At 37.2% G+C, this 20,559-nt stretch overlaps 3 protein-coding genes across 4 annotated transcripts; 2 read left to right on the top strand and 1 right to left on the bottom strand.

Moving 5' to 3' along the window:
* Positions 1-309: 309 nt before the first annotated feature.
* LOC142641677 (delta-1-pyrroline-5-carboxylate synthase) lies at positions 310-9,613 on the bottom strand. 2 transcript variants are annotated; one of them, XM_075816151.1, is made up of 20 exons: positions 9,328-9,613; positions 8,402-8,473; positions 8,220-8,323; positions 7,938-8,040; positions 7,658-7,819; positions 6,477-6,754; positions 5,862-6,012; positions 5,585-5,749; positions 5,283-5,360; positions 4,809-4,898; positions 3,771-3,857; positions 3,553-3,639; positions 3,369-3,465; positions 3,144-3,247; positions 2,954-3,029; positions 2,141-2,291; positions 1,952-2,020; positions 1,700-1,766; positions 1,546-1,616; positions 310-734 (listed from the first exon to the last, which is right to left on the bottom strand). In XM_075816151.1, the coding sequence occupies exons 1-20, from the start codon at positions 9,385-9,387 to the stop codon at positions 653-655; spliced, it is 2,154 nt and encodes a 717-aa protein (XP_075672266.1). In that variant the 5' UTR covers positions 9,388-9,613; the 3' UTR covers positions 310-652. The 2 variants fall into 2 exon arrangements, with proteins under 2 accessions (XP_075672266.1, XP_075672267.1); XM_075816152.1 differs by lacking the exon at positions 8,220-8,323 and having other exon boundaries at positions 9,328-9,522.
* Positions 9,614-17,720: 8,107 nt separating this feature from the next.
* Positions 17,721-18,176, top strand: LOC142640053 (uncharacterized). Its single transcript, XM_075814158.1, has one exon. It carries the CDS (start codon positions 17,721-17,723, stop codon positions 18,174-18,176), a length of 456 nt encoding a protein of 151 aa, XP_075670273.1.
* A 237-nt stretch (positions 18,177-18,413) lies between these two features.
* LOC142640052 (uncharacterized) lies at positions 18,414-19,135 on the top strand. The gene is made up of 2 exons (XM_075814157.1): positions 18,414-18,635; positions 18,872-19,135. Exons 1-2 carry the CDS (start codon positions 18,414-18,416, stop codon positions 19,133-19,135), a joined length of 486 nt encoding a protein of 161 aa, XP_075670272.1.
* The last annotated feature ends 1,424 nt before the right edge of the window (positions 19,136-20,559 follow it).

The raw sequence follows: 20,559 nt of genomic DNA, 5'->3' as shown, positions 1-20,559 counted from the left end.
TCTTTATTTCATTTACTTAAAAATCAAAGCTACTAATTCATTTTTTTATTTCATTTATAAAAAGAGAGAGAGAGAGAGAGAGAGAGAGAGAGAGAGAGACCAGGTCGTTAATTCTTGGGTTGATTGTAACTATATATATCCTACAATAAACTATGGATTATTCAGAGTAAGTTCTGATTATAAATTTTTGCAAATAAATTTTAATACCCTAAATTGAGAGATTCGTGTCAAATTGAAAGATTAGTGCTTGTTTAATTGTAACGCCTATCCCACTCCAATTTTCTAATCTGTAAGTTTTGACCTTAATCAGATGAAAAAATAAATAAACATTACAAATCAATCTCAAATTTAGGTACAAAAATTTATAGTTTGAAAGACATGGTAAATAACCTCATTGTTTATTCTTAATATCTGGGGTCACTAGCAATAAAGTCAATCAATAAACTGCACCAGTAATTATCAGGCCAAAGGACTGATGACATGGTTATGATTTCATCAAGGTCGGCTATTTCTTTGCCAAGTTGAACTAAGAACCTTATATTACACTACTGATATATAGGAAACAACAGCCAACAAAACATTTTTATTCTCACTTCTTTTTATCCCTTCTTTCCAGCTTGTGGGCTGAACAGCTGAAGCTCTTGCCACAAACTCAGGACTCGTTTGTGAGGTCCCTGTGGGTGTAAACTATGTCTTTATCACCATCAACCACTTGTCCACTTCCTTTGAGAATCCTGCATATGCCACAAGTATCATACTTATACCTATGTAGATTCTCCTTGCTAAAACATGTTTCTTGTGATGTTTCATCCTTTACCTTTCGGGAACTAAGGGGTAAATGAAGTCTATGACTAAAGGCATGTGAAAATAGCAGAGGAAAATAAATTGCTCCAACTAAGTGCATTTGGATTAGCTTTTTTTTATTAGCTAATCTACTCGTGTACAACTTTTAAAAAGCTTCACGTTTTGTAGTTATAGCTGTAACTTTCAAAAACTAAGCTTTGTCCAAATACATGCTTAAGTTTCACATGAAAAGATATCAGTTACTTTATCTGATATTTCCTTCTCCGATAATAAAATGGTATAGAAGAAAAGGTCATGAAGTCAAGACCCACTAGATGTATGTACAACTTACAAATTTAAAAAAATGTTAGTTACTTTTTTTTCTTTTTTTGGATAAATAATTGTCAGTAACTTTATAATTTACCTTACAGTTCCTTGTAATGCTAGAGGGATATATTTCTGCATTTAATAATACTTTTCACTAAAATTTTATCCGAAAGTTATACAGTTGAGTCAAAAAGTGACACCTAATCTTTAACAACCAAGGCGCAGGAAATCCTCAAGTTGTCCCCTCTACATCATGTTATAAGAAAATATGCTACAATGTTTATTTCTGAATGAGGCGTGATTTCTTAATCTTTACCAATATTTGCAACACAAACTTTATACTCTCATCAGGGATGCTTCTATAATTTACCAAAGGGCCAAAAAGACAGAATTTTGTTGTCATTAAATATACCAACAGAGATCAGCAGTTCATACCATCGTGTTGTTAACAGTCCTTCAACTCCAACTGGCCCCCGAGCATGAATCCGGCTTGTACTTATCCCAACCTAAACAACCATTAAAGAGAATCAAATACAAGATCAATACCATTTAAGTAAATTTTTGAGCTAACTGCTAAATGATGTTATACCTCGGCACCTAGTCCAAACCGAGCCCCATCACAAAATCTGGTACTTGCATTGTGAAAAACAGCAGCACTGCCAACAAACCATAGTGACTTTATTGTTATCATCACGGATTACAGAATAAATTATTAACAAAGATCAAACTGGTACCATATTGGTATATCAAATTCAACAATTCAGAGAAAAAAAAAATGCAGAAGCAGTGAAAGTAGCAGTAAATAATGTGTGTGTGTTTGTGTGTGTGTGCATGCTCCAACCTGTCAACTTGGTGTAGGAAAACTTCAGCAACTTCCTGGTCTTCTGCAATGATGCAATCAGTATGTGCGCTGCCAAAAAATTTAGAAATAAAATTGATTCATCTCCCAATGTCTTCTGGACAACTTTAGATGTGTGCAGAGAGAGAGGGAATTAATATGATTCTTATCAAAATGGAAATGCTAACATACCTTCCATGTTGATGTATATGATCTATGGCTGCATATACGTCATCCACAATTTCAACAGTGCAAGCCAGTGAATTGTACTCATGATGAAATGACCCGGCATCGGGAAAATTCAGCAGGGAGCTTGCTTGTGGTCCACCATATAAAGTAACACCTACAAAAGATGCACATCAGTTATTTAATCTTAACGATTGTCCTGAAGGTTACTGCATTCCGTAACAGTAGTAAGAATACCAAACTTGAAGACATCTAAAATAGGGTGAAGGAGCAGTATCAGTGATAATTTTATTCTACCATTTTGTTTTGAGCTTTTGGTAAGCTATCATATCAGTCATAAAAGATATCAAAATGAAATTTCAACCTTCTAAATTGCTGTCGAATTTGATCTAATTACAGGAATGCAAAACCTAAATGGCATAATTTTGATACTTTCACCATTTCAATTTGAGTGTGTTGGTTTGAAATGATACAAATTTTTAATTAAGAAAGCAAAGTATACAATTTTTACTAAACTGACCAAAGGTGACGCAACTTTTAATTAGTGTCTTAATTGATTTTTTGAATTATTGAGTTATGGGAAACTCAAGCTTTTAAATAAGAGGTGAGGAAAAAGTTTCATGTAAACACAACTTATACCCAAATTGGTCAAAACTAACAAAGACTACCCACAGTTGATGGTACAAGTGTTCTATACAATAATGAGAAATTTAGCATGATTTCAAATACCTTCCAACCTCCCCATCAATAAAAGGGATACAAAACGTATGAAGTTTTTTTCACATGTAAAATAAAAAGGGTTTGCAAGAAAAGTCCAACCTTCAACCCGAAGGTCAACAATAAGCTCAGATAGTCCTTCACTCTGACTCAAATCCTTGTGAACAAGAAGTGTTTCCTGAGCAAAGTAAAAGACAGCAACCAAAAAAAGTTGTAGATCCTCATTTACAGATATACGATATAAGGTCACTCGAAATTGAAATTATCAGCACAAAAGCCTACAATAAATTACCATTGCATTACAGGCTGCTGGATAATCTACTTTTGCATCCACAACGATTCGCTTTGCCATATCCATGTTAGCAGACTTATCAAGGTAAACATGGCAAATTCCATCTGGTAGCAAACAATGCAGCTTTAGTTATCATATTCTTCTCACAGAATGAAGTTATTAATCCTGATCAAGCACACACTGTAGATTATATATGAACAAACAGATATATGTAGCTTGCCTAACCTGCATGACCCAGAACTGGAATTTTAGTAGAATTCTTGATTTGAGATACAAGTTTATTGCTGCCCCTTGGAATTACGAGGTCAATCACATCATCGAGCTGCCACACAAATGTAAATGCTGACTTTTAACTTAGGTCTAAAAATTAACGTCTAGAAAATCAGTTATTGTTATTAGCTCTGTCCACCTTAAGCAGATCAGGAATCTCTTCCCTTGAAGTTACAAGTCCAATAAGTTTTCCACCAACACTATCCGGGATGGCATCAGTGATAATCTACAATTTTCACAAAGAACGATGACTGAACAACAACTAATTTCACCAACAACGAAGTAAAATTTTGATATTACAAACAAATCTATTCCCCCCAAAAAAAAAAAAAAAAAGTCATTTAAGGAGGGAGAAACCTTGTGCAAGATTGCGTTTGAGCGCTTGGCCTCCTTTCCTCCTTTCAGGAGAAGTCCATTCCCACTCCGTATTGCTAATGAAGCAATCTATTCAAATAATAAAAAAAATGCCAGTCTTATAATGATGAAAAAAGGCCAACAGTTATGGTTCAAAACATGTGAGCGTCATGCCTGTTGTCATTCTTGACTAAATCAGCTCATATGACTTAAATAGTTAAATAAATAAGAACAAACCACACAGTAATGCATCATACACAATATTTTTTGCGTTTACATGGTAACAAGTTTACTTGACAATGAATAACCAATGAAACTCGAGCAAGGCACATAAAGTCATAAACAAAATAATTTTTAGTGTCATTACAAACTTCATGGGATAACAATCCCTTTTTTTGTTTTTTTTTTTTTATCAGTAAGTTCCACATGCATCCAATGGGTTTTGAACTCAAAACCTCACTCTCCACCTTGCTCTTACAGGGGTGGGAGGTGCCATTTGAGCTAATGCAAATTGGCTTAATAGGATACTAATCCCTACTCTACAAGTAATCTATAATTCTTTTCTTTTAACTGTCACTGTCTTTTAACCATCAATATCACTTATTAATTTCTTCATATGTCAGTACATATACCCACAATGTCATTTCTAGAATATGAACCATCAGAACTTTAATCTGATTTTTGAAGGGTCTGTTGATTCTTTCAAATATTACACAAACCAGACCACAACTGCAGAGATTTTAACCCATCATACTACCTTGAAAGCACATTTTGTGCAAGGAAACAAACATTTGTAGGTCAGGCAACCCAAAATTGGAGCCCTGCAAACATCATAACCATATATTTGCTTGCTTTTTACTTCATATTCCCAATCGACAATGCCAACAAAGGTTATCATTTTTCTAGATAGGTTATCATATAAATCAATAAAGGAACAATATGCCCCAAAGTTATAACAAAATCAAATTAACTCATTCACAATATCCAGAAAAAAAAAATTTAAAAATGCAAATTTTAGTCCACAATTTAGGTCCTGTATACCTGCACCAGTGCATCAGGACGTGACTCAAAAACAATCAGGAGAACACCCAAGGGAGATGATGTTTTCTCTAATACAAGTCCATCTGCAAGCTGGATGCAAAATTAATCATCAGCAACATCACAGACCTATTATCAAAGATAAGATCTAAATATCTTATTGGAATATAAATTGTAAGACTTTTGTCTGTAATAAATCTGAAAAAAAAATATCTAGCTTGTTTCTCCTATATAGTCCTATCTATAGGTAAAAATTAAACTTGCACACAAGAATTTGAAATGATATTAAAATCCTAATCTATCCATACCCTTAGCATTTTTTTTATTTATTTATAAATTACACACACACCCAATGGGTTTTGAATCACACCACACCCAAACTTGTGAGAGAAGGAAGTGTCGTTTGCGCCAAGGATCATTGGCCTATCTATACCCTTGGAAAAGCCTGAAAATATCATTACAACCTCCCCCGCATACCTCAGTTCTCTTCAGAATGCGACCAATTGGATCTTCCATGTTTGCAAGCACACGTATTGAGTTTGCAAGGCTTGAAATCTGTCAAGTACAATTGATTTGTTGAGAACAAAATATTTAAACTAGCAATGTGCAAGAAAAAGACACGTAATCCAATAGGGCCATTACACCCACATGACACCATTTCTACAGGATCAAAATAAAGATGGACAGAATCCAAAGTGATAAGCAGTAAAAGTAATTTTTAAAGAGAAATATATTAATATTGCAATAGAGTCAAACTTATGTTATTTTGCATGTCTTGCCTTCCCAGGCTTTAGAGCCAGCCGAGCTATCAAGGACTTTTCATATCCTGCCTGTTGTGCAGTAGCAACATCAGTTTCATTTTCTGTTTTAATCAGTTTTTCATTTGCTTGTAGGGCATCAGCTATGTCCAGCAGAATTTTTCTCCTATCATGTGAAGAAATGGCCTGTAGAACAAGATATTACTGTGTAATGATGCTTCTGAATCGCAATGCTTAAATGGAGAATGAGTGACCCAATTTGCAGAAGAACCATAAACATGAAGCAACTTGATGATACCTGAAGCCGCCTGGAGCTTTCCCTTGCTGCAACTGCCATCTCACGTGAACTACATTCTTTAACTGGGGCCCATAAATGTGCATCTTGATGAAAGAGGGTTCCAAGACACTCTCCTTGAAGGACTTTAATTATGTTTTCAGGAGCATACCCACTTCAAAAGAAACAACCAAGAAATCATTGCATAATCATGCAAAGCAGACAGCTTATAAATAAATACTTTCCCTTGACTGAAAAGTTGTACTAGTTATTTAAGTTGTTGGAATAAGATACCAGACATGAGAAAGAGGGTGGGGGAGGAAGTAGAGGGCTATAATTTTTTTAATCTAAACTTGTTAAATAGAAGACGTGTAGTACATGAGCAAGATATGAGTAAAAAAAAAGTAAATGACATTAATATTTTATCAAAAATAGATATTTAATATTGTTTTATATTTCTATAAATTAGAAAGAAAAAAAAATTCAGAAAGTCTTTTTTTTTTCTTGCAATCACATGGCCCAAAAATGTTCTGATAAATTGGACAATCACCTAAATAAGGATATTCCCAGATGTAACATTTGTCCTTGCATTGTGTTTAACCAAGTATTGAAGGACAGGCTTCTAGGACAAAAGCATACCTGGTGATAACAACAGGGATGCCAGCATAAGCTGCATTGACAGCAGCTTTTACTTTTGCGGTCATGCCCCCTCTTCCCACCCTAGACTTGTCTCCAAAGGTAATTCCACCTTGATGTTTTTCCTTAACATATGTATGGATTAACTTTGACTTTGGGTCACTTGGAGGGCCGCTATAGAGACCCTCTACATCACTCAACAAAACAAGAAGATCAGCCTTTAGCTCCAAAGCTAGCAGAGCAGCCAAACTGTCATTATCCCAAAATATACCAGAAGAATCCTGCACAAGAAAGGTCTTAATCAGAACCACGGGTAAATGGCACATTAAATACTGAGATAAGTTGAGAGAGTCTAGGAAACACATTTTTAAACTTGCCCTACATACCAAAAAGATACAATATACTGATTTCCAATAAATCAAGGGTAAATGCCTGAATCTACCATCCTTCCCCCATGGTACCCCAACCCAAAAGTACTCTTGCTGGTAGAGGGGTCAGCGCACACATGCAAGTATATTTGCCTCATATAGTCATATGGCAAAAGCCAAAAAATTTAATGTATAAGAAGATAAGATTACAATCCTAAACATTGTCTCCATTTCTTGACAAGCTAAACTCATCAGGACTATGTACATAAGGTTCCCTCTTTACTCTAGTAAAAAATTTTATTATATAAAATGTAACAGCCTATATTTTTTCTTTTTTATAAGCATAAAGTGTAACAGCCTATACTCAGCACTACTAAGTCTTAAAAGCAACTGAATTGAAATTTGAAACCGATTAAAGGGAAAAACCCTAAGGCAATAAAGTCCAAAAAGACTCATACAAGCAAAAACCAGGACATAATTGATGCCAACCAAAGCAAGTACAGCTCAGAGATGAAAGAGGAGGTCTCCAGAAAATATAAGTATTGTAAGAGTCTTTTTAAACAGCTTGATCATGTTATAGCATTATTGAGTTAGGCTAAATGGCTTCTTACATACATTTTTTATAATAAATACTAATTCAATAGTTGGGGGAGGGGGGATTTGAACCCTAGAAGCCTCCTTTGGAACACCAGGAAGTGCCAGTTGAGCCATTAGGCTCTTGGCTGAATGGCTTCTTATACATACTGCTATTTCTTGACAATAATAGTAAAATTTACTTCCAACCAAGAAACAAAGCAGTTAAAAATGGTAACATACCTCATATGGAGCTCTCCTGGTGCTGACTGCATCATTTTCATTGAAAATTGGAATAACCTTGAGAGCTAATAATGACTGTACAGTTTCACTAAGTTGATTTCTAAAAGCTTTGTCCCTAAAATCATTATCTGTTACAAGAAGCTGAGCTGATGTGACATCCAGCTACAGATGGGGAAAATATACTAATACATTAGATCCAAAACAACCACAAAAAGGAACATGGTAGGAAAGAAAAAAAAAAAATATATATATATATATATAGGTCAAAAATTTTAATTACCTGACTAAACAATGTATCATAGAGAGCCATAAGACTATTTTGTCCAACAGCGGCACATGCCTTTCCATCAAGCTCAACTTGTGGTTTTTGGAGATCAGCAAAGCTGCAAGCAATAAATAATTACCAAGTTCATAAGCAATTTGAACTAGCTCAAAAAGGAAATCACCCCACCCCCCCCCCCAAAAATAATCATGGTAACGCTGTAACACATTCTAAAGCTTGCTTAATTTTTAAGGCTGCATTCCAAAATCTTTTTTCCTTGAATGTGCAGCAATGTCCAACCTGCTGTTAACTAATCTCCTGTATTTAAGCCGTTGGCGGCCAAGGCCGACAGCACCCGATGACACTACAATAACCTCGTAACCTTGAGTGTTCAAATCTTTAATCTGCATCACATTCAAAATTTAATAATATCGTAACATTCCCAATTTGAGAACGGTATAAGGTAATATATAATGGTATACCTGTTCGCATAGTGCTCCTAGTCTTCCTAGCGCTAGTCTTCCATCGGCTCGAGTGACAACAGCAGTCCCTACCTTCATTAGTTAAGAGCACAATATCAACAAATGTGTAAAAAGCATCAAGGTTTCAAATTAGTCATGCATACCAACATGACAATTCCCATAATTACTTGAGAGGAAAAAAGTCATTTTTAGTCTCTTTGATGACATGGCCAAACTAACTTAAAATCATCACTCCACAAGGACTAAAAGCAATCATTTTAAGTTTGTTAGGACTAAAAAATCAATCACTTTAAAAAAAAAAAATTTGGGACCTTAAGTTCGTTAAGAATTAAAAAGCAATATCTTTAAACTTCAGAGACTAAAATCACTCATAGCCTATGGTTAAGGGACCAACAATGTATATTGACCACACACCAAAAAAAAGCAAACTAAAAACACGTTTTGAGAACCTTATGCTTTCTTTAATTGCACAAAAAAAGAAATCCATGAAAACAAAACAACAATGTGTGGAATTTTTAATTAATATTGTGGTGATTGGAAAGAAAAGAAAAGAAAAGAAATGAAATGAAAAGAAAAAAAGCCCATTACTCCATTTAGATTGGATTATAATTAGCTTGCACAATATGCTCTAAATGTCTAACCAAAAGTGAGAAATGACAAAATTAAAACCTTATCTGTACAATTTTCTGGGCTACGAAAACACAGAGCTAGCAAAGCTAAAGCATATATATACATAGAACTGAGAAACAGAGCAATTGAGTATAGGCAACCAAACATTGCTTCGTTTTATTTATAGCCAAAAATGGGACATTATCATCAAGCAAAAACGAATAGGAAGAATATCTCAATTATAGAAAAAATTTGAATGGAAATGTAAATGGAAGAAGAAGAAGAAGAAGATTAAAGAAGGAGAAAATGTGAGAAACCTTGATAACGAGGCGCTTGACTTCTTTCAAGAAAGCTCGAGAGCGATCGAGGCCGTCCATGGCGAACACTGGGCGAGTCCGACTCGGTCAGAAGAACGAGGCGACTCGGACGGCGCAGCCTTGTTGTGTTTTTTGTTTTTGAGAGAGGGTTTTGTTTTAAGAGTAGCTAGCTAGCTTTCAAGTTTTACAAGTTTCAAGTTTTTTTTTTAGTTTAAACTTTAAATACTTCAGATGCCAGATGCCGAATTTTATAACATGAACTGTAAATTGCCTTTCTGTTTCATGCATTGGAATTTGGTCCTGACCACAAAGCTACAGGCTTTTATAGCGAAAATTTAGTACCACCAACTCTTTTTACCATAACCGTTAACGTGGTAAATTATGATTCATTTAGGAAATATAGTTTGTCCATAAAATTTTTAAAAAAACAAAAACAATTATTCACGATTTTTGACATCAAAATTTGTGATCCTAAAATTACTCTTTGCCTTTTGACTTATATTCGGTATTTTTTTTCCTGAAATTTTTTTTTATTTTAATAAAAAATTGTCACATCACACTAACGAAATAAAATATGAAGATTAAAATTCACTACTACTTGTTATTATATATTTAAAATAAAATAACATATCTAATTGAAAAAGTACTAGAGGTAAGTCAAACTTTTTTTTTTCTTCTTCTTCTTATGTTCAATGAAAAATATATAGGATGGACAATGTTTGTGGAAGTAGATGAGGAGGTCCTACTTATATAATTGTAGAACTCAGAGTACGATTTATCTTTCCACACATAGATTAAATGAGCTTTAAACTTTTGATTATAAATAAATTGACTTATACACTCATTTAAATGGATAATCCATTCAATTTCAAATTTAATTTTATATATATATATATATATATGTATATAAAATATCAAAGTGAATACTAAATGATTACCGATTGAATATTCATAATGGACAAAGCTTTCTTCTAAATCATGTTGAAATAGTCTTCTTCATCTATTAGGTGACTCGTAAGACTATTCCAATAATCCAATCTGTGATCATGAAACCACTCTTTTTTTCTTTTTTTTTTACCTTTTCTTTTCCTTCTTCTTTTATTTAATTACAAAATATATAGGTTGGACAAAGTTTGTGGAAGTAGACTAAGAGGTCCTACTCCTACAGGCTACAGCTATGTAATTGTAGACCTTAGAGTAGGATTTATCTGTCCACACATTATTAAAATTTGAAAGTGGGAAAAGGTTAACACGGAACTAATTTAGAAGAATTTTTCTTCGATCCATTACATAGCAATTAAAAAAAATCTAATTATATCATTAGTTATATAATTTTGTTAATAAATCATATAGCCTGTTTAAATAATATATGTGGTGTGGATATTGATTCGTTTAATGATAGATTAAATGAGTATTAAATTTGTGATTATAACAAAATTGAGTTATACACTCATTTAAATGGATAAAATTAACTTAATACTAATATTTTTATTATCTATTTCAATTTTCAAATATCATCCATTCAATTTCAAATTTAATTATATAATATATAATATCAAAGTTAATACTAAATGATTACCGATTGGATATTCATAATAGACAAAGATTTCTTCTAAATCATGTTGAAATAATCTCATTCATCTATTAGGTGACTCATAAGACTATTCTAATCTATGATTATTGGGTGATTCATAAAACTATTCATATGTTTTAATTCATTTTAAAAAATCAAATAAATATTAAATACTAGGCCACTAAAAGTACGCATAAAATTTACTTTTTAAGATAAGTAAATAGTGCAAAGAATGTAGGGTTTCAACATACATACATCAGTCACCATAAAGAATTCAATTACCACTAGTTTACCACTTAGACCCTACATAGGCAGTCTTGTTAAGTTGCTATGTAAGAGCATCAGCATTGAAAATGGTAAATGGGAAATGTAAGGAATATTTTGCCATTAGAGTCAAAAACACCCTGCAATGTAAATTGTAAACTATCAGAATTGTAAAAAAATTTACAATTGAGCTACAGTAGCATCTTATTAATAAGATGCTACTGTAGCTCAATTGTATTTTTAAAAATTAGTATTTAATTGTCTCTCTCCTCTCTCCTCTCTTCCTCATTTTTCCGTTCATTTCTCTATCTTCCTTCTCTCTCTCTCTCATTCTGCTCTCCTCTCTTCAGACTCAACCCAGCCACCACACCATGGCCTGACCCACTGTCACCAGCCATGGCAAGCCACATCCACTCATTATTTCTTTTCTCTCTCTCGTTGCAGATCAGTGTGGTGGCGTGGAGATCGGCGTTTGGGGTTTGGCGTGGAGATCGGTATTTGGGTGTGGTGTGGAGATCGGCGTTGGGTTGTGGGTTTGCCTTGAGTTTTGTTTGGGTTTGTCGTGGGTTGCATGGGTTCGGATCGGCGTGGGTTTTTCTTGGTGGTTGTCGGCGTGGGTTTTGGTGGTTGGAATGGTGCTGGGTACTGTGATTGGGTAGTGGTTGCTAGCTGATGCCGTGGTGGTTTTGCGTGGTGGTGGTTTTGCGTGGTGGTGGCTGGGTTTTTTCGCTGTGGGCGTAGAGATCGGCGTTGGTGGAGTTTTGCGTGGGTTTTTCGCTGTGGGCGTAGAGATGTCGTGCTGGGTTTTGCGTGGGTTTTTCTTGGATTTCTTTGGAGATTGGTGGAGTTATGGCAATTGGGTTGACAGTGGAAGTGGGTTTGGTGTGGTGTGGTGATCGGCGATGGGCGTGGTGATCGGCGTTGGGCGTAGAGATCGGCGTTGGGTGTGGGATGTGGAGATCGCCGTTGGGCATGGAGATTATGGGATGTGGAGATCGGTGTTTTTGCTGGGTTTTTGTTCGTCATGGAGATCGGTGTGGGTTATTGTTAGTTATTTGTGGGTTTTTGTTTTGGCGGTGTGAGATTTTGTTGGTTATTGTTGGAGATCGGTGTGAGATTTTGCTGGGTTTTTGTTGGTTATTTGTGGGTTTTGTTTTGGCGGTGGTGGGTGATGGGCAGTGAAGCAAGTGGAGGTGGAGGTGCTCATGGTTTCAGTGGAAGAGAGACAGAGGAAGAGAGTTAAGAATCAGAGAGAGGAGAGAGATGGGAGAGAATGAAATATATTAATTTATTGGGTAGATATATTATTTTAAAGAGTAGAGTAGAAGAATAAAAGTTTTGATGTTGGGTATGTTGAAAAATGGTATGGTATAAATAATAAAGTAGCTTTTTGATGGTAAAATATGATAGAATTAGGAGAAATGAATGATGATGCTCTAATGGCTTGAAGATGCTACCATTGGTGAACTCCTAACTAATCCACTTATTCAAGTCATCGATCAAGTTGGCAACATAAAAGCACCGCTTTGACTAGTTAAGGTTGCTTGACCTAATATGCAAAACTCATAGCACGGCTCTTAAATTATTGAAGTAGACGCCATTAACTTCAAATAATTTTCATGGATAAGTTGGTATTCCATGAAGGATGTCATTTTGAATTTCTAACTCTAAGATTGAGATCTTTCTCCAAGAGGGTTTATTATTATTATTATTGTAAGGACACAATTTTTGTACCTAAGCCCAAAGTAAGAAAGGGAATAGGCCCAAAAAGCCTAATATAATGAATTTGTAGAGAGTGGATTAGAAAACTAGGTTCTAGTAGGCTTAGACAATGATCATAGTGAGTAGAAAATGACAATAGAATAAAGATGAACTGATGTTATCTAAAGAACATTGTCCTCGAACACAATCCGAGGTGGTTAGTTCTTATACTTGATTCTTTTGGGATTGATTACAAGTATTGTTCTTGACTTTACAGTGTTTTTCTCTTTCTTTTTCTCCGATCCCCCTACCTCTAGATCTTTCCTTCATTTTATACTATCTTCCCCCTCTATCTCTACCCTCCACGTATAAATCAAATTGATGGTGTTTATTCTTATCCCATCAGCACATTCCTAAAGTCTTTGGAAGTAGCTGTAAGGCTGAAATACCACTGTTTAGGTATCATTTCCTCATTAATGTAGTCAGAAAGTTAGGTACAGAGCATTCAATATAGTGGTAGCAATTTTCTCTTAGATATTTCATAACTTTCTTTTGTCCTGCATTCTCACAATGCATATCCTTATCAATAAAATCTCCTATAACGTTGCTTTTGGGTGGCAGACCGTACCTTCTAACCTCTGTTTCGTTCAGCCGAGGAAACATCTCTCCTCAGACCTCTCCTCGGACCATTTGTAACTTGACATCTTTCTTTATTCATCAACGCCGACCTCCCTAATAATGTTTACCCCATCCTCAGACAATTAGGTATCCTCGAATCGAGCCACAATCCAATATAACATTACTGGGCCCATTATCCCTACAGTTATTATTATTATTATCCAACAGGTGTTGGGTGTAAGAGCAATCAAGATTTCCATGATTATTGGTTTTTGTTTTTGTGTCTGAGAATTGAGATTTTTGTTTAATATTATCTTAAATCTTAAATAGTTTTCTAACGGTTTGGTTGCCAAGAAAACAAATGAAATAAGAATAAAAAAAAAAGTTTAATTTTATTGTGTTTATCATAAAACAATAAAATTACCCTTTTTATGAGATAATTTTTTAGTTGATGTAGTTTTTTACTTTTTCTTTTTCTTTTACAATTAAAGAAGTTGTAACTTTTTTTTTTGGTTATAATTAAACCATTTAATGTAACACGTAAGCCTTTCATCAACCATAAAAAAATTTGCGAATCAATGATGGTAATTGAAACACAATAATAACATTGAAACATGTTTGATAAAATAAGAACTAAATTGTCTCACGAAAATTGTTGAGGACTATAAATTCATTTATAAGGATGGGAAAAAATTAGTCAAATTAAGTATAGATATTTAATTAACAAATACTACTAATTAATTTGGTGATTATGTACTACTTCCCCGTTTATCAGCCACCCAAACCGTTTGTTTGTCAGTCCCATGTTGAAAACTTGAAATTATATCATACTTTTCTCAACCAAAATAATAATAATAATAATAATACTTTTTTTTTCTCATTTTCTGCAAGTGTTTAATAGTATTATTATGTGGCTTTTGGGGATTGGATGGCACATGGAATATTTGGTAATACGAACTGGACAGGATTATTTATTATTTTAATAGTATGTTTTTGTAAAACTGTTACAGCAGCGCACGGCGCCTTTCGATTGGTGGCGACGTGGCGTCACGACAAAATTCATATGACTTTTATAGATACAGATCCGTGCATTGGTTAGATGGATATTCACGGTCTACATTTGCCTAATATTAGATCCCTGTCCTTCGCTTTAGCCACAAAAAAAAAAAAAGACCCTGTCTTTTGCGGGCAGAGTCTGTCGAATCCTAGCATAACTTATTGAGAAAATTTAGCAAACACGAGCTTTTGCGTCACATTTTTGGTATAGTCGGCAGATTATGATTGGTGGTAGATTTATATGAAAGCCACAAGTATCATTTTATTGAGACTCGTGTCACTCGTGGGTAAAGTATGTCTGTCCTAGCATCAACTTATTGAGAAAATTTAGCATGGCAAACTTTTGCATCACATTTTTGCCTCATTTTGATAGATTGTGATTGGTAGGTTTATGTGAAAGTGACAAACGTCAATCTATTGAGATTCCCGTCACGTGCAGGCAAAATATGTCAATTCTAGCATTAATTTATTGAGAAAATTCAGCAACATGACATTTTGTGTTGTATTTTTGTCACAATTTGGCCAATTATGGGTAATAAATTCATGTAAAAATGGCAAATTGTTAATTATAACTTGTTGTATAGTTACAAGAAATAGTGTAATAAAGGTTGTCAAAGGCCTTGTTGCTAAATTGATACCTCCCATGTATAAAGTGCTTGAAGGTTTAGGGGGAAAAGGGTTTGAGCTGTAGGGTTAGCAGCATGTTGTAATTATTTCTAAAAAAAAAAAGTCTAATAAAGGTTGTGATTTTGAAATAACTTCAACTTATTTAGCTTTGTTAATTATAATTTTTTTTTTGTTTCTTTAGAAAGTTTACATGATGAAATCTCAAATTATTTTTATAATATTTTTGTTTTGAGTTACTATGGTAAAGTTGATACTTCTGCTTGTTGTTCAAATATTATTAAATTTTTTGTTGTGTCAATTTTTTTTAGTTAAATATATTTCTACTCTAAAGAGATAGAATTTAAAGAAAATTAAATAAACTAAAAGTAACTCTAGATGTAATGTTTTTGTAAGCGCAAAGCTTCATGCACAATAAACTAGTATAATTGATGAGTTCATATGAGAATGTTTCCAACCATAAGTTATAACCTATGATTTTAATTCTTAACCATTTATGAAAAATATTGTGAAAAAATTAAATCTCTAACATTGCTAAAAATGACAAAAGGAATGAGAGTTCAGACTTCGTGGAGAGAGAGAGGTGGTATCCAGGTCTTCCAGGTGCACCTTTTACTTCAATTTATTTTTTTCTCAATTAAAAGGGTAAGCGGTTACATGAACATATACGTGTAGGAAAAGAAATCAAGAGTCCAGACTCCAGAAGTGTTTTACTTGCCTCTTTATGTTGATTGAATAAACATCTACCTAATTGCCCTCAAACCTGTATGTTCCTTGCACTTTGTTTCAGTTCTCATTCCTCAGAAGAAGAAATTAAAAACACTACAAGAAGAGCAACAATAACTCATGCCTTCATGTTCATGCCATCATGTGTTTCTTTTCTTCCACTTGGTTTCACCGTTTCAGTTCTTATTCATAAAAAAAGAAAAACAACAAGAGAGCAACATTTTTTTTATAAAAAGGAGTTGGTTAAGTTACCAATTTTATGGTAATGGTTAAATTACTAAATTAGTCACTAAATATTACGCAAAATTCAAATTGATCCCCAATTGCTTGTTTTGTCAATTTCGTATCTCGCCATAAAAATAAAGTCAAGCTCATCGTTGAGTCACATTATTTTTTGATAGTTACACCTATATCTCTATGCTTGCCATAGCAAGTCACCCTCCACATAAGCACAAAAACAAAAGAGAAGGGATGGTAATTGTGCAGGCGCTCCCCTCTCCAAGGCCCAGATGGTCATGAAGGCCCTTTTATGCTAACGCCACAATGTGGAACCTAGTGCCGGCCAAATGCATGAACTCATTTTGGACAAACTTAGGTGCTCCTTGAAACCTCGAAATCTAGGGATGAGGACGTTTATGACATGGTCGGCAATAGGAGGTCTCATCATCCCCGATGAATAGGCTCCTCGAACAACCATAACTTAGAAAGCACATTTTCACCTCAGGAACATCTCGACCGAGCAACGGACCCAACGGTGGAGCTGGTTCCAATGCCACTATCACCCTCTGCCCACCACCAAACACCCACTCACGAGTAACGGTATTGAACCTCCCTTCCACTACCTAGGTAATATCTCAGCCGAGCAATAGGTTCAACGGTGGAACTAGTTCCAATGCCATTTTCATTTTATCCCATTCGCATTTAAAGCACCCACTCCGGAGTAACAACATTGGGCCGCTTCCTCCACTGACCTGGAAAGCGATCGTGTCGATCCCACTACCTTGTTCTATAAATAGGCAAAAGAAATTTAGGTTTGGGGGTTGGGCAATTCTGGGGTTAGAAGTTGTAGAGCTAAAGAGTCATCACCTGTGAAAAGGAAGGAAGGTCATAGGGGAAGAGTAAGCTACAGAACTGGGCCAGCCGAGCACAGCATCACCCAGAGTAAGAAATTCAAAAGCCCACCATACAAATAGATTGTGAGCCCAAATACCTCTTAGGCCCATTAGTCATATTTGGGTGCGCACAATTGGCACCATCTGTGGGAAATCCTATGTAGTTGTGGTACTGTTTATGCGCGCGCGAGAGAATGTCTAGAAGTAGACATGGAAATCACACAAAGAGTAGCTCTAGAGGGTCGTCACGAGGATCTACATGGCGAGAGAGGAGGCAAAAAAGGCAGGAAGACAGAAGACATAAGGGAGCAGAGGAATCTGGGCCCGAAAAAGGATCGTACCAAACCTTCCGGACGATGTCTGACGCCTTGGGCTGCAGTCACCTTGGCAGAAGGGACAGGGAGCTTAAATAGAGGGTCCAAGTACTCGAGTGCCTACGTAGGGCAGTGAAGGATTTGGAATTGCAAGCGCGGGGTAGACGCAGGAAAAGGGACCATGAGGAACAAAGGGAAAGGTCGGTCAGTGTGAGGAATCACCATGCGGCAAGATCCCATCAATCCGAGTCTCATCGACGCTGCGAGCGTTCACGGGAGTATGCAAACCGTGAGTCTACTTCCCCGAATGGGGGGCGGCCATGAAATGTCGCCATGGATACTATGAGCTGAGCATTACGCCAAGCCGCCTGGTCCCCATTTTCAAGAGACATTGAGGGCGCGCCTATGCCGAGCAAGTTCACAAGGCCTCCGTTCAACTCCTACACTGGAAAGACAGACCTGGTGGAACATGTAAGTCACTATATTCAAATGATGTCTTTACATGCCCATAACAATGCTTTGATGTGTAAGGTTTTCCCCTCGAGCCTCGGCCCCACTGCTTTAAGGTGGTTCAACGGACTGAAGAAAGGCTTGGTCCATAGTTTCTCGGAATTGATTCAGGAGTTTGGAGTGCGGTTCATGACTTGCAGCTGGGTCCTGCAGCTCATAGACGCATTACTATCGATGAAAATGGGGGCTGGAGAAACCCTTCGCAAATATGCCAATCGATACTTGGAGTTGTACAACGAGATCGGCGGGGGAAACGAAAAGATCGTAGCAAGCACCTTTCAGATGGGATTACCCGAAGAGTCCGGGTTAAGGGAATCATTAACCCTGAGGCCTCCCGAAGACATGAGGTAGTTGATGAAGCGTATCGAGGAGTATAAGCACTTAGAAGACGATCGGCTGTAGACCAAGAGGAAGGCCCCTATCACCATTCATCCTCGAAATACTAGCTTCAACCCCAGACACAGGAAGGATTTGAGAATTCAAGAACCCGGCCTGGCAATTGGGGGAGTCAATGCGGCGTTCAAGGAGCCCGTGCACAGAATCATTGACAAGATAAAAAATGAGCCGTATTTCAAGTGGCCGAACAGGATGGCTGGTGACCCATCAAGAAGAAACCAGAATTTGTATTGCACCTACCACAGGGACAAAGGGCACACCATTGAGCAGTGCAGGGTGTTGAAAGATCACTTGGAACAATTGGTGAAGGCAGGGCATTTGAAAGAATTTCTGGTGGAAACAGGTAATCGGGAAGCAGGACAAGAAGATCAGCTGCGTCGCAACCCTCTCCCACCCCTTTTGGGAGTAATAGAGGTCATCCATGCAGTGCCGAGGGGCACTAGAACATTCACAACGAGGGGGGTGTTGGCCGTGTATCGGCAGAAGACAGCACGAGCGAACAATCCCCGAGGAAGAGGCCGAAGTACGCTAGACAACCCATAGCGTTCGACGACGACGACTTGGAAGGCACCACTTAACCGTACCACGATGCTCTAATAGTCACAGCTCGCATAAGGGGTTTCATAGTCAAGAGAATAATGGTGGATCAGGGAAGTGGCGCAGACGTGATGTACCCGGATCTGTACAGGGGGCTTGGCCTGAAAAAAGAGGATTTGTCCAAGTATGATACGCCATTGATGGGGTTCGATGGGCATATGGTGAATCCGGAAGGGAAGATTTCTCTCCCGGTCAATATGGGGGATAAGGAGGTGGTGGTGACGTTCATTGTGGTCGCCTCTTTCTCGCCATACACCGCAATACTCGGAAGGCCGTGGATCCACAACATGGGGCTGTACCGTCCACCTTGCACGTAAAAGTTAAGTTCTGAACTGAAGAAGGGATTACAGTGATAAGAGGGGATCAGCGAGTGGCCAGGCAGTGCTTGGTAGTCGCGGCCAACAAACAAACCGAGCTAAAGGAGTCAGTCGAGAAAAGTCCCCTATAGCAATTACAGTAGCCCCAAGCAGAGGGGACCAACGTTGCCGAGAATTCGATAAGAGTAAAAATCCTTCCGGGTGAAGAAAGGAGTTTCCTGATAGAGGCAAGCTTGGATGATAAAGAAAGGGCGGAGTTGCTATTGTTTCTTATACAGAACATGGATGTATTCGCTTGGAGTCCATACGAAGTGCCCGGGGTAGACCCCAAATTTATAGTTCACAAACTGAATGTGGACCCTCAATGCCCTCCTAAAAAGCAAAAGCCGAAAAGGTCCGCTAAGGAGCATGTGGAGGCAGTTAGACAAGAGGTCGGGAAGCTAAAAGAGGCGGGGGCCATAAAGGAAACGTACTTTTTGAAATGGCTCGCAAACACAGTGGTCGTGAAGAAGAAGAACGGTAAGTGGAGGGTTTGTGTTAATTTCACCGACCTGAATCGAGCATGCCCGAAGGACCCTTTCCCAATGCCGAAAATTGACCAATTGGTAGACGCCACCTGCGGGCACCCGAGAATGAGCTTCCTTGACGCTTTCCAGGGTTATCACCAGATTGCCTTGGCCGCTAAGGATCAGGAGAAAACGACATTCATAACTCCCGATGCTAACTATCACTATACCGTGATGCCGTTCGGATTGAAGAACGCGAGAGCCATTTACCAAAGAATGATGACGAGGATGTTCAGGGATAAGATTGGTCGGACAGTCGAGGTATATATTGATGACATGGTAATAAAAAGCAAGCAAGAAGGGCAACACATCGACGACCTCAGGGAGGTGTTCGAAATACTCCAACCACACCAGCTGCGCCTCAACGCCGATAAGTGTGCTTTTGGCGTAAGGTCCGGCAAGTTCTTAGGTTACTTGATTACCAAACGTGGGATCAAAGTTAACCCTGATCAGATTGAGGCCGTGATGCGACTCAAACCACCGAGCAATCTGAAAGAGGTCCAAAAGCTGATCGGTATGCGAGCTGCTCTCAACCGATTTATTTCCAAATTCGCTGATCGGTGCCGACCACTTTACCAGCTTTTGAAGAAGTGGAAGGGGTTTCAATGGGACGAGGGTTGTGATAGAGCTTTCCAAGACCTTAAGGACTACCTTGGGCGGGCACCAACATTGGCAGCCTCGGAACTAGGAGAAGATCTGTATATGTACCTCTCGGTATCCGAACATGCAGCCAACGTCGTGCTATTGAGGGTTAGTGGTGTGCAGCTGCCGGTTTATTACATCAGCAAGACATTAGTCGATGTCGAGACTAGGTATCTACCACTGGAAAAATTGGTGCTGGCACTAGTGCATTCTACC

The sequence above is a fragment of the Castanea sativa genome, chromosome 6 (assembly GCF_040712315.1).
Source record: "Castanea sativa cultivar Marrone di Chiusa Pesio chromosome 6, ASM4071231v1".
In the NCBI taxonomy this organism is placed as follows: Eukaryota; Viridiplantae; Streptophyta; class Magnoliopsida; order Fagales; family Fagaceae; genus Castanea; species Castanea sativa.
Note: the sequence above shows the minus strand (reverse complement) of the source record. Positions and strands in the feature narration are given on the sequence as shown.

What these genes read in the sequence shown, in the direction of transcription:
- LOC142640053 (XM_075814158.1), top strand. Translation starts at nt 17,721, where the DNA reads ATGCCGAGCAAGTTCACAAGGCCTCCGTTCAACTCCTACACTGGAAAG.
- LOC142640052 (XM_075814157.1), top strand. Translation starts at nt 18,414, where the DNA reads ATGGCTGGTGACCCATCAAGAAGAAACCAGAATTTGTATTGCACCTAC. An exon ending in CCCTTTTGGGAGTAATAGAG is followed by an intron (nt 18,636 to 18,871) that starts GTCATCCATGCA and finishes ATGGTGGATCAG; the next exon opens with GGAAGTGGCGCAGACGTGAT.
- LOC142641677 (XM_075816151.1), bottom strand. Translation starts at nt 9,387, where the DNA reads ATGGACGGCCTCGATCGCTCTCGAGCTTTCTTGAAAGAAGTCAAGCGC. An exon ending in TCAAGCGCCTCGTTATCAAG is followed by an intron (nt 8,474 to 9,327) that starts GTTTCTCACATT and finishes TAACTAATGAAG; the next exon opens with GTAGGGACTGCTGTTGTCAC. An exon ending in AAAGCTCCAGGCGGCTTCAG is followed by an intron (nt 5,750 to 5,861) that starts GTATCATCAAGT and finishes CTTGTTCTACAG; the next exon opens with GCCATTTCTTCACATGATAG.